Raw genomic sequence first — 15,959 nt, forward strand, 5'->3', positions numbered from 1 at the left:
TACTTCAAGCAACCTTGCTATCTTCAAAAATTAAGCAGTCGTCTTTACATGGACAAAATGATTTTACTCATGCCCTTGTTGTTAAGTTCCAGAAATTATGATGGAAATAATTCTCCCTACACAAAATCCACGAGTCTCTTCTCAGCATCTGAATAATTTCAACATCATTTAAAGTTCCTCTAACAGGAAGGAGAGTTTATTTTATTTAAAGTGACCTGAAACTGAGTGGAAACAATGTTTTTTTTCCTCTTTCTTATATTAATCCAAAATGATCGCTATGAAAATCTCTATAAGATGCTAAGAACTTGAAACACAACAGTGGTGCAAACATTTATGAAACTATTTTTTTATGCATCATTTCCTCACCACAATAATGCTATTTTTCACTGTTGTACAATTCCTCTTAGTGCCACTTTGTGTTTTCAGTGTTCATAGGAAAGTACCCTATTCAGCATAATTACTCACTTTGGAGATGATCAGCAATTCGGCTCATGAGCACCTCTGAAAATTATCTTGTCTGCAGAAGGCATTTTCCTGCAAGTGCAACATATTAGGTTTGCAGAAAGGAGCATTTTGTCTTTTTTCCTTATCTCTCTCCTTTCCTGTCACCACCCCAAATTTGGTAATTATTCCAGGACAGGTCTATGTCCTTACAGCTCTTTACCACTTATTTCAAGACAGATGGCCACTCTGATCTTTCTTTGTAACTCTGCCATTATCCTAGGTTCCTCTAAAATCCCTCTAAGAATAATTTTAGCTTCCTTCCTTAACATTTCAGTTTATGTAAGACAAGTAAGCAAATCCAGCTGGATCTCTTGGCAAGTTGTACACAGGAAAACATGTATTTCAGTATAAATATCCATTATGAAATCGTCACCAAGATTTAAGTTTCTGTATTTATTTACATTTGCACTGAACATGCAATCATCAATCAATTTAGAAATGAAAGTAAGCCTTTCTAAAACACCATAGAGATGTTTTTTTGACAAGTTCAGTTGCAGCAAGTTTACAGATGTTCTAAACTCATTAAAGTGCAGTGATAATAGCTTAAAACAGGTCTGTTCCCAGGGCCTAATTTTGCCACTTTTATTCATGGCATCAGATAAGCTACTGTATAAACAATCTCACTGAGTGAAAAAAAAGTTAGTAATATGCAATAAATTAATTCTTGCTGTCCTTTTGCTAACATCACTGGTAGAAAAACATTGTAGAAAAGCTGTATGTGACAGCACAGTTGTAGAAACTATTGTGTGACAGATTAAAAGACAGGGAAGTTACAGATAGAACCCACTTAGATTCTTACTGATAGAATCCACTTAGATTCTGAGTATGGTATCCTAAAAGATCCAAGGTGCTAATCAAACATGTATCTCATAGGTAACATCTTCCCCCTAAGATTTTTCCATCAAGTCTTTTCAGTCACCAGAATTCTATTTTAATTGCTTTGAGAACCTATCAAAGTTGATTTCTCCACCTCTGGAATAACTGTCCCAACAGAATAGTATCATAGTATCAGTCAGGGTTGGAAGGGACCACAAGGATCATCTAGTTCCAACCCCACTGCCATGGGCAGGGACACCCCACACTAGAGCAGGCTGGCCAGAGCCATTAGTATTCTTCTGGATATTGCATGTCTTGGCTGCTCACGTGAGATAATAATAATTTCAGTCTTATTTTTAAAATGTACATAGCATTAAAATGTGTTTGTTTTCTGCCAGCATATTTGTTATTCATGTGCTATTATTCCAGAAATCATGTTTTCTAATCTTCTCGTCTAAGCACAGCCATTAAACTCCATGTCAGGCTTCCCCCTAGGAAACAGCACACCCTTTGAAGAAAAACGCAATTAGCCGAAGAATGGCAAATACTGCAGGTATGTTGTTATTGATGGCTGTTAGTGTTTTACAGCACTTTTGAAATGCTTATATTTGGGTTCAGAGTACAGTCACAAACACCCAGTGTCATACAAATGTGGATGGCAGAAAAGCCTGTGCACTTTTTCTGCCTTTTTCTAATCTCTGTGCGACCTCATTGTGATACGCTGTTGCGGTTCAGTACCATATTCTTTTTTAGAGACCTTCCCTCTGTACAAATGAGTTGTTCAAGGAACAGTAGAAACAATGAAGCCCTGCCTACTTAAGTACTTTGTCCTGTCCTCTCCATCCCTCCCACTGCATGGTCTCAGGATCTGTGCATATACCTTGTATATGGTATATGAAACAGAGTACTTCAAGCTACATGTCTACTGGCAGACCAATCACCTGCTGCCTCTTCCTTCACTTGAGGTCTCTGTATCTTACAGTAGTACTACAAGACTGTGATTACCTTTGACACTTATATTCATCTTCTGCTGTTTTGCTTCATTGCTTCAAAGTGAAGAGCATGTTCCTCTTTTCCTTGAGATACTAGACTAAACCTAGATGTCTTCAAATCCTGTACCAGCATAGCATGAATAGTCAACAGGGTGAGCTCTGTTTACTGTTGCAGACTAGTAACTAGGCAGACTTCTCAGAACAAGGAGTCCTGTTTAGAAACAAAGTACATTTTAAGAATTGGCCAGTCAGATCAGATGTTGCAGAAATTCTCATCACATTTATGATTTAAAGTAATCAAACTTGGGATAGCAGCATTCTTTCTATTATATTTAGTTTTCATGGGGAAAGGGACTTCCTAATTGATTTGGTGTCTGTGCACATTAAGGTGGTTCTGTATTACTTTTGGCCTTTGATTAAAGCAGATGTTAAGGTATGCATGCAAGTTTTTTGGGTTTATGGGTTTGTTTTTTATTCTCTCTATTTATTCCACTTTTACTGGATGGTAACACTCCAAATACATTAAAACCAAAGCCAGATTTGACAAATTTGCCCTTGTATTAAATTCATAATGAACATTTCTTATTTTTTGCCCAGTTTTATATATATATATATATATATATATAATATTTGTTTTCATCACTTTTCTATATTCTCTCTTAATGATGCCTATTTCTGTAATTGGGTCTTGGGGCTGATGGAATCTTCTCACTTGGAAAACCTCCTTAACCAAAATACTGACCTTTGTTGCACTCACTTGAACCTCCACTAAAGGTCCTAACCAAAAGTTTCTGCAGTTAGGCATCTCTGTCAGCATTTGGGAAAAGAATAGCTCCTAATTACAAATGCAGTTCTCACCTAAAAGGCTTTGATGAAGCTGCCATATTTTGGATTTCCAAACTGGTATCAGGAATTACAATTGCATTCTCTTCATTTCATACTGGGTTACAGAAGTCTTTAGTTTCAAGAGCAGGGCAATGTGGTGTGGAGTTGAGCAACAAGGTTCTGATTTATGTGGTGCAGATTAACCCACCAATGGGTTAATCCCTCTACCAGCATTTCCTGTACATATTCCCAACATCATCCTAGGAAGGACTCAATTTTGTCACATACCTTGTTGACCCCAGCAAGATCTGAGTAGATTCTTCCTATATTTCATAATTTTGTATGACTACTGAGCAGCAAGAGTCAAGCCATCTGTGTTATCTGTGTCATCTGTGTTATCTTTCCACAGAAGGACTTTTTAATCTATCATCTTTATCCTTCTCTTACCTTTTCCTATTAAAAGGGAGGAAAAAAAAGTTTGGGAAAAATCATTAAGAATGTGTTAATTTGGAGGAATCTTTTATTAACTACCACCGCTGCTGCTCCACATTAATATAAACCCACTTCTATCTCCTTCCATGTGTCTATCATACAGGTCGTGACAAATTTATTAGAACCTGCTTTGGAAATCGTAGTTCAATCAACTCCCCTCTTTCCCACATTACCTCTTCGAAGCCAACTGGACAAACCCCACCTCTTTAGAGCAAGGTTGGTGGGCTTTTTTTTTTTTTTCCTAATCTTATTTTTCCCTCTTACAAAGCATGTCCTCAGGGAGAGAGCACTAAGGGGTCAAAGGAAGTAAGCGATTTATTTTTTTTAGTGGGTTTCGTTTCACGCAGTCATAAACAGCGGCGGCATTTTTCCCTTCCGTGCTAATAACGAAAGTCAGACCGGGTTAATTCCTGGACAGCGAAACGCCCAGCTGTGAGCCCACCGTGTTTAGCCCAAAGGCGCGGCGGTACGCGAGGCTCGTAGCGGTCCCGCTTCCCACCGAGGCTACAGGGCGGTCCCGAGCGCGGGGAATCCGCGAGGCGCCCGAGAGCCACGCGGCAGAGGGCGGCATGCACCCGCCGCCCTCCAGCGGACGCTTCGCGGGCAGTCGTTGGGGGCGCCGCCACCGCGCACCAGGACACGGCTGGGAGGACCGCGGGTGACAGAGGCATGCCAGCCCCTCGCTGCTCTCCCCTCGCCCTCGCAGCCGAAGCGCCGCTTTAGGCTCTGGCTTCCCAAAAAGCTCTGAATTCCCAGAAGGATTCTCTGTCAAGCCGCCGAATCTCCCTTTAGGCTGTCTCGCATCAGGCGACAGCGGTGGGAAGCAGACTCCGAGTGGCGGCGATGGCGAGGCGACAGAGTTGCCTCACCCCCTCGAGGAGGCTACCAGCGAGGCGGGAGGGAGAGATCCTTCAAGCTCGTCGCCGCCTCTCACAGCAGCGGAGGAATCTGCCAGTGCTACCGCTTGTTGGTAGCTCGGCTCTGAATGTGGCGCGGAAGGATCAGCGCGGGGCGCTTTGTGCCCGCCTCCTGCGCGGCGGTCGCTGCCTCCCCGATATAGTGCGGCACGGGGAGGCGCTGGTAGTCACTTGGCGAGCGGCGCTCCGCGGGTGCGGGGCTGCGCAGGCGGCAGCAGGGTTTGGCAGTGCTGGTCGAGCACATCCAACTTGGAACTGTCCACCGGCGCAAGCTCCTGAACATGAACCTCCTGCCTTTCTACCTGCTCGGATTGCTCCTCGGTAGCGGGCAAGGTAGGACCGGGGCTGCCTTCCTTGTGCTGCTGGTTTTTCTTTCCATTAATTATGATTCTTACCTATACTGAGTGCTCGCTCAGGTTAGCATATAACCGGAAAGGAAATGGGAAAAAAAAAAAAAAAAAAATAAAAAATAAAGCGATATATCACCTTGGGACTCAATTTAAGAGGACCTGAAACTTGCTTCATCGTTTTCCCTCTCCCTTTTTGCGTTTTCATCTTTTTTATTGTTATTATTTTGTAAGTCTGCAAGTGGTGTCATCTGTAAGGAAAAAGAAAAAAAAAAGCTCGAAGGTGCTAAGTGCACTTAGCTGTTTTACATGCGGTTTCGCCTTTTTGCTTTTTTTCTTCTTCCTTTTTTTCTTTTTTTTTTTTTTCCCATAAATTGGGAGAGAGATCAGATGATTTAAAAAAAAATAAAAAAAATAAACACATCTTTCAGGGGTCGTGCTTTAAAATACGAGTCTGCTTGAGCAAAAGTCAACGTTGGCTTCATTTTCAGGAGCGAAGTGCTGCCGGTAGAGCTGGTGAGAAATCTTAACGTGAAGTCTTCCCTGTTGGGGTTTCTTTCTTCTCTTCTCAAGACCGTTCCGCTCGCTCTGCGGGGACACCGAGCCCCTCGGCTCGCAGCGGCGGGGGGTGCGCGTGGGGATGTGCCGGTGTGGGGGCACAGCCGAGGGCGTGTGCGCAGAAGTGGAGACTTTTTGTCAATGAAATAACGCCGCGGAGGCAGGGGGGTGTGTGTGTGTGTGTGTGTGTGTGTGCAGACGGGGCGTGCTGGGGTTGCGCCTCTGGGCACTGTTCTCTTTTTGCACATGTATATGCCTTTATAATCCACGCAATGCTTCGATACCTGGCGGCTGTGGTGCGGCTGGCGTTTTGGCGTCTGTGCGGTTGTGGGGTTTTGGTGGTGGTGTTTTTGGTTTGTTTGTTTGGTTTTTTTTTTTTTTTTTTTTTTCTTTTTTAGCAAATATTTTTAAATGAAATATTTATTTATTTAGGATGCCACCGGTGTGGTTACTTGAAGATTTGTGCTACTTTAGGAGGCAGGAAGGGGGAGGGCCGCCGGGAGCGTGCTGGTGCGCGGCGTGGCGCGGCGAGGGTGCCCCGCGGTGTCCAGGGGATCGTTTGCGGTGTTTCCCAACTGCTCGGGCAAGTTTCTGGCGTTCATTTGAGGCCGAACCGGGCTGCTGAGCCTCGACAGGGCTGTCAGTGCCTCCTCTGAGAGACTTACGAAAGCGCTGCGTTGCCCGCACCTGAGGGGATGGGCAAGAATCCGCTGTCGGAGCCTTTTTAAGGGGGATTTAGGAGGGGGGTGGGAGCTGAAAAACCCAAAACACCAGCAAAACCCAGATGGTTGTCAACGGAGGCTTGGGAACGGCCGGGAGCGACCCCTTGGCGCCTGGTGCTGCCGCCGCTGCCTTGCAGCAGGGGGCGGTAGAGCTCCACGGCGGCTGCGGCCGATACCCCGCACCGGGACGGGGGTGCCTTTGCCTGCTTCTCGCCTCCGTCCGCCTCCGTGCGGGCACCGCGGAGTCGCCCCGGAGAGCGGGGACGCACGGGCACCCGAGCTACCGAGCTCCGGGGCTCTGTCTCCCCCAGACGCTACACGGAGTCTGATGAGTGATCTGATGAGATCTGTTGTGCCTGAGAAAGGGGGGGAGGGGGCATTGTGCCTTGAGGTATTGACACTGCAGCTCTGAAGGTCTCCTTCAATGTATTTACTGCCTAACCTCGTACCCTATAGACATTTTGTCGTGGTGATATGTAGCAAAGAGCCAACACATGCCCTCAAGTTATTGAAGAATGTTTCTGTGCTTTTGCCACCTCGGGAGGAGCTCTCGACGTCTCACAATTAGCAGTGATTCATAAACAGTCTGGAGGTTTTTCAGCACAGCCAGCACTAGAGTGGCAAAAGAAACGGGAAAGCTTCCTTCAGACTTTGCATTGGTCTATCTGGGTGTAATGTGTGGAGCGGAGACGTGTTCCGTGGTTCCTCTAACCGAGGAATAGTAGGAAGCTAGTTTGTGGAGTGTAGTTACTGCAGCGTAGGAGGAGTACGTAGTATTGATATCTTACTATCACAGATGTCAGGAGATAAATAGTAGAGTGAAACACTTTATACTATTGAACTGAGTTTTAAAAATTATAGGGGGATGGATACGAGGGGGGAGCTGGAAAGGAGAGATGAATATCTGTTGTATTGGTAGTAAGTTTTTATTATGTAGTTAAAACGCTTTTTTTTTCCCCCCAGTTGGTTGATATTTTTATGTGTGCATATTTTGCTTTGGTTTTGTGTTTTGGTGTAAGGGGAGTAGGATTTTTGAACTGTTTGTAGAAATAGCAGTAACATGCAGACTCAATCCACATCAGGGGATAGTAAATGGGAGTGGGAAGACATCTGTGTATGAAGAATGAAGAATATTCCCATTTAGGTTGCTAAGGGAGAGGAAAATTCTACAGTGTTGGCTTGTTTGGGATTTTTTGTGTTGCCTTTTTTTTTTTTTCTGTTTTAATAAGCATCATTGTGGTGAGTGATTGACTGCATTTTTATTTTAGACATCTCCCTGGAGTAATCTTGAGAGCTACTTGAAGTGAATCAAGTAATTCGAAAAGCTATTCCAAAAACTTGGGATCTGTCATCTTTCAGGAATGCAGTGGCGGGGAACACTTATAGCATCAACTGAAGGCTGTGGTGTTTGTGACATTTTTGGTTTGTTTTTAAGAAAATAAGTGGTATCAGAGCATTAAATGATGATTATGAGTTCTCTGTCTCTACTTAAACATCAGAAGAGTGTGGAGAGTTAAGAAAAAGCCAATAGCTAGATTTCGATCCTTTGCCTTTAAAATATTAAAAGTCTTAGGCTAAGGATTTATATTTCTAATAATAGAGCTTTTTCTTTGGGAAGTGGTGGTATTAAGGGCTGAGGAGAGGGAATCGTGATGTATTTGCTCCATTTCAGAAAATTGGAGCATGTTGAAAACAAGTAGCAGACAGCAGTCCCCTCCCCCAGCCCCTTAAGTTAAGAACTTATGAATGTCATAATTATCTACCAGGGCCAAATGCTCCCTTTCCTCATTTCATCCCAAGGAGGGGAGGGTTAACTGGCAATGCTAGGCTAAAACAAAGGGATTTTTTTCTTACCCTTTCAAAGATGTCCAGACAATTCATCCAGAGTGAAAGCCCCAAATTTAATTAGCTTTGTTTGAGTAAAAAATTAAACAAAACACCCTTCCCCCCGCTCTGCCCCACCTTCTCCAAACCAGCAAAATAGTCTACTCCACTCTGCAATATGCTTTCTAGCATATCTAGTGATACAACACTCAGAGGAGGAGGTTTTTACTGGTGTCTGGGAGCACTCACTCAAAGTGGGTGAAATGGACATCTTCCCATATTGCAAAGTCCTATTTCTTTCATCACTCCACATAATAGACATTTCTTTCAGTCAGTAATTTTTTGTTAAGCTGAAGTAGAAAATGGTTTGCTTGTAGAATTTTTGTGCTCTTTCGGGAGATTCATGGGAGTGTGGACTTGGTCAGTTGTAGTGCTTTAAGTTTCCTCTTTTCACTGCTTTGTTACTGAGTTTAGTTTTGTTTTTTCCTGAAGAGTCTCTCTTTACAAATGTTTATAAGGGATTGTTTGTTATTAAGGAACATCTCCCAGAAGAGATGCCAGCATGTGTATTGTTCACCACAGTGCAGTTCCTTTCTAGAATCCTGTTTCTGTCTACTTTTTGTGTGGGCAATCCATGAAATTTGGAATTTTTTTGAGTCAATGATTTTGTCTACTGGATTAAGAGGAACTTTAAGCAGGAAGAAATGTATCCTGGTACTTCAGGTAACTATTGTTTTCTGCTACCAGTTGATTTATACTGCCGCATTAAGTTTTACTACCCTCCCTTCTTTTCACCCTTGAAAAATAATTCAAACAAAACCTAATGTTTGGTTTGCTTGTTTAGCCTATATAACTCCTCATTATGTGGAATTTATGAAATTCTAGGTATCTGCCTGAAAATAAGCCTTTGCTGATGTGGCCTTCTAAAAGATTGACTTAAGAAGGGATGAATGTGAAATATGTAGAGCTTTATCTCATGCACTCCTATATAAAATAGACTTAGAAATACTGTTACCATTTGCAATGGCTCTAAATCATGAAGGGCATGAAAGATAAAGTCATAGAGATGAAGCTTCAAAATCTTTTCTAAGAGCATAATTTTGACTATCTTTTCATCTTAAATGAATAAATTATGCTATATAGGTAACTGTATGTATCTCTGGGAATATTATTGAAGTGTTTTGACTAGCATATGTATGATTTGCCTTTCATGTTCTCCTTTTTCAACAAGTATTTTGAGAACAAATATTCTTTGCCCTTTCACTGACCTTTCCTTGAAGTACCTTTTCCACGTGATTCATGCTTGCTTACTGATGTTTTTCTCCCAATTTACTCCAGTAATCCTCCAGTTACATTATGCATCTGTCATTTGATTCCATTGAGTCAAGTTAACGTTTCGGGAACCGCGTTTTAACTGCACTAGTTTGTGGCTATGAGTTAAAAATCCGTTATTGAGAGTAGGACATTTCCAGGTAAAGAGTAGGAACTGGTATTCATATGATAAACAGCTTATACCAACTGATTGGTGCCAGATGTTTTATTTGTGGTTTTGTTTATTTATTGTTTTTGAAAATGTGTACTAAAAATAAAATGAGGATGGTATACTAGAGGAAAGATATCCTGAGGTGTCACATGTCAGCTGAATTTTATTTTGGGTCATCTGAATTTTATTTTGGGTCATCTGAATTTTATTTTTGATGTCTCTTGAAATACAGAAATGGGAGGGACATGAGAGAAAACATAGAGGTATCCTGATGTATTCAAATCTGAAACTCATTAGAGTCTGTTAGACTAGATCCAGGTCTATTGATATGTAATATATCTTGTTATCACTTTCTGGTTTGACCTAATCAATTAATCATGACGTAATTCTGACCTAGTAGTTGTGTCCCATCCTATCTCTCCCTCCCTCCCCTTGGTGTATTTATTAACTTCTTAGTTTAGGTATTTAACTAAAGTAATTCTATTTAATAAATAATAATAATAAAAGAGATAAATAAAACCCAATATAAAGAGGGTGAGCAGTTTATCTGGCTATAGCTATTGGCAGTGACAACTGTTTATAGTGAAATGTTTTTGTAGTGGAAAAGAAATCTCTTTGAAAGTTATATTAAAATGTTGTGCAGGGAATACCTGTGCATACACAACCCTGCTTTTTCAAAAAATCTTGTTTAAGAAACCCCTAAGCCTTTGAATAACCTGCATTTGAGTAGCTCCATGGAAGCACCATTGGTTGTGTAATTTGGAGGGTGCCACGCCAAGCAGGAGGAGTCATAGTATCATAGCATCATAGTATCATTCAGGGTTGGAAGGGACCACAAGGATCATCTAGTTCCAACCCCCCTGCCATGGGCAGGGACACCCCACACTAGATCAGGCTGGCCAGAGCCTCATCCAGCCTGCTCTTAAACACCCCCAGGGACGGGGCCCCAACCACCTCCCTGGACAACCCATTCCAGGGTTTCACCACTCTCATGGTGAAGAACCTCCTCCTCACATCCAGCCTGAATCTCCCCACCTCCAGCTTCATTCCATTCCCCGTAGTCCTATCACTACCGGAGATCCTGAGAAGTCCTTCCCCAGCCTTCCTGTAGGCCCCCTTCAGATACTGGAAGGCCACAATTAGGTCACCTCGGAGCCTTCTCTTCTGCAGACTGAACAGCCCCAACTCCTTCAGTCTGTCCTCATAGGAGAGGTGCTCCAGCCCTCTGATCATCCTTGTGGCCCTTCTCTGGACACAGTGCACTTTGAATCTCTGAAGTATGTGAAAGCATCTTTTGAAATGGCAAGAGATAAACAGTTTTAATTTTTGAAGTAGCATGAGATGGGACAATACTATCCATGTATACTGCTGTTATGATCTAGGAAATTCTGGTTAATAGAAAATTACCTTTATTTTCTATAAAGAGCATAAACGTTGACATGCCAGTCTATGTTTATTTAAGATGTAGTGTCTCTTTTCCAGAAAAAGGAGGGGGAAGAAGTAACTCTTTCTTTTGCCCTGTTAATTTTATTCCTATCTAAATTTTCACTGCAACTTTGCAGAGGTGTTCTAATTACCTGAGTAGTATTTGCTAAAGTGCAGACAGAGGTTGATGAATAACTTAATAATTCAGCAAAATTCAAAGCAATACTTAATCTGCCTTTAGCACATGAATAACTTACTAGTGTACAAATGAAAATTCCCTTTTCAAGATGACCTTTCTAGCTGGCTAATAATGAACTGGTTATTTGCATTGCAGTTGTATCCTGAGTTCAGCTATGAGCTGAAATTCATACTTGGAATTCATATATGAAACTTACTCAGGAAGTTGCTGTCTTTATTACTTTGCCCAAGAGGTGCCATTTGGAGCATAGTATGAATTCAGTTTAAACAAAATCATTGCCATCAATTTTCTTGCTACTAAAATACACTGCACCATATTCAGTCAAGCTGCAAGCAATTTCAAAGCCATTAACTTCGTAGACCTTTACCATGGCTGAATTTGGCTTGAATGAAGCCAGGTCTATACTTAATATTCTGAAAGTGAGACATAAAGCAGTGCATGTAGATTCTTGTGGCATGTATGTATATAAACAGGTAGGGAGAGGTAATTCTGTCTGTTATCATGAATAACTTTCTGTACTAATCACTCTATTATTTTTTCTTTCTCTATTGTAACAGGAAAGATGTAATCCAAACTGCAATGTTATTATGTCAATATTATATGACCTTAATTAGTTAAGGCTAAATAAACTAAAGGTTCAGGGACATGTTAACTATGCTGAAGGCCAGTTAAAAATAAAATAATAAAGCATTATATTTAAAGTTCTTCAACATCCTATACTCAGACTACTGTGCTTACTGAATCAGGACAAAGATTGATGTACTTCAGTGACCTCAATCCAGCAGACTCATGGCAAGATCTGTAAAGAAACAGAATAAGGATGAAACAGGAACAGTGTGAGGCTCATTTCAGTTTACACTGCAACATTCAGAGATGCATCAGGTTGTATCTATGTCACCTTCCTTAATAATCCTGGCAGATCTTTGTGGCATGAATTTGTTCTTAAATCTGTCAATACTTTGATATACTTGGTGTACCATGTCAGCAGCAAACAAGGAAAAAAGCCTGAAAAAAATGTTCAGTTACTTAGCTGCTGTATTGTAACTAATGGAATATAATACTAATTCCTTGCTTGACTCTTCCATTACATTCCTAATGGTATGTGCCATAGAGAAGCTACACATCCCTTGTGTGGTGGGCTCAGAACTATATATTCTATTCATGGACTTTCCAGTGATTTAATTACTTTTTTTGGTTTTGTTTGGTATTTTTCTTACTTTTGACAATTATTTTCCTAGAGTTTTGGTAATTGTTAATTTGACAAAAGGTAATGTGAAGTACTTGAATATTAAGCCTGCATCAGGCCAATTGTAAAACTCCTCTTTGTTCACAAGTACCTCTTTTGCACTGTAGTCAGTGTTGCAAGTTCTGCCTTACAAAAGAGTGTGGCCTAAAACTGAGTAATTACTCTGTTGAAAAGAGCGCTGAGAGAGATTTGGCAACTATGAAGATGACTCCAAGGAATGAACACACAGAGTGCAGATACACTTGAAAGGAAAACATGGCATATGAATAAATGGATATCAGCTGGGTTAAAAGAAAAAAAAAAAAGTTATGAAAAATAATTTCTAGACAAGAAAACAGTGACTGGAGCATAGTAAGAGCAAGAAAAAAGAAGTATAATTGCTCTTAAGAGAGTTCTTTATTAAGTTGTAAAAGGCTTGCATTTAATGGGTCCTCAGAATGTCCCAGAAGACATACAAAGGTTCTCAAGACATAAGAGGAAAAAGAGAAAATTGTGCATAGTTTATGGAAAATGTAACTATTTGTTTTAAGCCTGTTAATAGGTGTTACATAGCAGACATTACTTCTTCAAGCAGTAAGAACTGAGAGTTTCTTTGGCACCTGCAAGTTACACTGGTACCTGCAGGTTTCTCAAGCCCCATGAGGAGAGGCTGAGGGAGCTGGGATTGTTTAGCCTGGAGGAGAGAAGGCTCAGGGGTGACCTCATTGCCCTCTACAACTACCTGAAGGGTGGTTGTAGCCAGGAAGGGGTTGGTCTCTTCTCCCAGGCAACCAGCACCAGAACAAGGGGACACAGTCTCAAGCTGCGCCAGGGGAAGTTTAGGCTGGAGGTGAGGAAAAAGTTCTTCTCTGAGCGAGTCATTCGTCATTGGAATGTGCTGCCCAGGGAGGTGGTGTAGTCACCATCCCTGGAGGTGTTCAAGAGGAGATTGGATGTGGCACTTGGTGCCATGGTCTAGTCATGAGGTCTGTGTTGACAGGTTGGACTCGATGATCCTTGAGGTCTCTTCCAACCTTGGCGATACTGTGATACTGTGATACTGCAAGTACACTTTGGTACCTGCATCATTAGATGTCCGTATATTAAAAAGAAAACAATAATAAACCCCCCCCACAATTCTCTATAGTTGTTTCTGGGAAAAGTAAAAAAAACCCAGATGCTTGGTTATTAGATTTTTTTAATTGTTTTTTAATACCTTAAATCCTTGTCTTTCCTGCTTATGTTTCTTAAAAAGTATAAGAAAACTAGACTTAGAAAATGAAGTCTTAAATGATTTAATTGCATATTCAACAATAATACACAAATAAAATTACACAATACTAAAGCTGTGGATATTCCTTCTCATCTGTAGGATTTTTTTGTGAGACAACCATATTTCAGGATAGAAGGTTTGCTTTTGATGCTTTCTATTTGCTTTTTGTTTCTGAATTCGTATTTTGTAAGTCTTATCTGAGATACGAAATTCAGTGGCCATTGCCATCAGTAATAAATAGTGCAAAAAATCATGGACTCCTGTGCTTTCTGTCTTGGGGAATAATATCCTAACTTTAGATTTATGAAAAAAAAAACCCAACAAAACAACAAAAGCCCAAAGGTTAACTTGTTCCAGTGAAGACTGCCTGTAGTATGAATGCTACACTTATCTCTGGGCTGTATAGTTTTAAGAAAATCACATGTGCACCCTGCAGCCATGGAACTCCTACTGAGGTTTATGGGAGACTTGGGTGCCAAGAGTACTGTTTCAAGGGTTGTACTGATTGCAACTTCAGGGTCTGACTGAATCTTTCAGGAGTTGTATATTTGCCATATACGTTTGTGGGAATCTTGATTTCATAAAGAATAGAAAATCAAGTTCTAAGTTTGTGTGTTTCTAACTAGTAGGCATGTTTATAAAGTAGTACTGACAAATATGGGTCTAAGCTAGCAGCACTAAAGAACTAAGAATTGAAGGGACATTATGGTGTGCCATGGTCTATGATATATGAGGAGACAATAAAGGATATTTTCCAGTGGTATTTTCTTTTTTGCTTTGTTTGGTTTGTCTTTTAAACAATAAAATCAAAGACATATTGCAGGAATTGTAACCTACTGATTCAATTTTCTCCCTCTGAGAACAAATAAGAAATTTGAGATTTGTGCAAGTAATCCTTATGGTCATTTTGATGTTTCATCCCAGATCATAGTTGGTTTGGGGAATTTGCTTTTTTGTGCTTTGGAGAGTTTAGATTTACTCATTTGTTTTGGTCTGTGGTGTTGTGACACTAGTCAAAATTGTTCCTTAGGCATTCAGTATTCAGGTCATGCCTGTAGGTCTGTAAGCGTACTGTCTGGGTGATCAGATGTTAAATGGATTTCTGCCAGTTTATGGCAGTTCCACACACTAGGTTCAACAGCTTTTTAGCATTTAGTCAAAATAATCCTCCTCAGCACCTTTGCAATACATTCCTGTGAATGTCTTTGGATTACACAGCCTGTGTGCACAGAGAATTTACATTGCTTTGTCTGAGAACTCATAGGTGACGTTTTCAATACAATTCTCCTAAACTCATGGTAGACTTGTTCTGATTTTTACCATTCTTAAACTTAAATGTACAGATGTCTGTTTATCACATTTCGGTTTTGAGTGCATGATGCAGTTCTCAATGCATAATTTGCTTACATGCTGATAATTTTAAACTGAATTTTGATAATTTTTTAACTTCTTTCCGTATCAAATCCAAACATTAGTATCATAGGTGCACTTTAAAATCTCAGGAACTACCTGCAACCCTTTACGTTCCACACTCAAGTCTGTTTGGTTTGTGTGTTGTTTTGGGCTTTTTTCCATCCTAGGTACATGAATGAACACTTTATCTGCTGTATGTAAGAGCAGGTATGATTGTGGAAACTATGTAGATGAGAAGAAATATCTTTTCCTATGAGTTGTGTGTTTTGCATTTGTAGCTACTTAGGATCTCAGTTTAAAAAACCTGGATGAGCAACCACACCTAAACAACATCTAGATGCATTCCTTTTCAAGAGAAAAGTCCTTTAGCTGCTAGGTTGAGTTATGATAACTGCTCTTCTGTAGAAGGTGCTTGGTTTCTTCAAAGAAAATACATTTCTCTCTTTGATTGTTAGTAGGTTTAGTGTTTAGGGTGTTTTGTGTGTGTGTATGTTTTTGTGTGTGCTTGTTATGCTTTTGCTTTTTGTTTTTCAGGGGAAACTATTAAAGTTTTGTTTTAATGGTCCTAGCGTATTATAAAGCATCCCACAAAGTTTGACACAGTGGCTTTGAAAGTATTTAAGACTGGAACACAAGCCTTTCTTGGATGTATCTTCTGTGTGACAAGCCTTTTGTATTTAGCGCCAAGTTTTGTGTTCTGCCATAACACTGAAGATTGAATGAAGGTCAATTGGATAGTTTTTAGCAGGTAGAGTGAACCTGATAAGAGCCATGTTTGTAGAAATGATGACATGCTATGCAGTGTCATTTTTTTTGGGTTAACATCTGAGTCTCCTCTTTTTTACCTACTTTGATTGCTTGTCTTACAAGTAGGCAATCATGAGGCGTTTAAAATGTTGGGAAGAGGTAACCTAGGCATTCTCACAAGTGTTCATTAGAATAGA

The 15,959-nt window shown here is 40.7% G+C and overlaps 1 protein-coding gene across 2 annotated transcripts in view; it reads left to right on the forward strand.

Moving 5' to 3' along the window:
• The first annotated feature begins 4,696 nt into the window (after nt 1–4,696).
• NCAM2 (neural cell adhesion molecule 2) overlaps nt 4,697–15,959 on the forward strand; it is a 224,800-nt gene continuing 213,537 nt past the window's right edge. For both annotated transcript variants that reach the window (XM_068144456.1, XM_068144457.1), the window contains exon 1: nt 4,697–4,879. In XM_068144456.1, coding sequence (XP_068000557.1) covers nt 4,828–4,879 — 52 coding nt within the window. In that variant the 5' untranslated portion in view covers nt 4,697–4,827. The remainder of the gene's footprint in view (nt 4,880–15,959) is intronic.

The sequence above is a fragment of the Melanerpes formicivorus genome, unplaced genomic scaffold (genome assembly GCF_026170545.1).
Source record: "Melanerpes formicivorus ecotype bairdi unplaced genomic scaffold, bMelFor1.0.p_v2 SCAF_11, whole genome shotgun sequence".
Classification (NCBI taxonomy): Eukaryota; Metazoa; Chordata; class Aves; order Piciformes; family Picidae; genus Melanerpes; species Melanerpes formicivorus.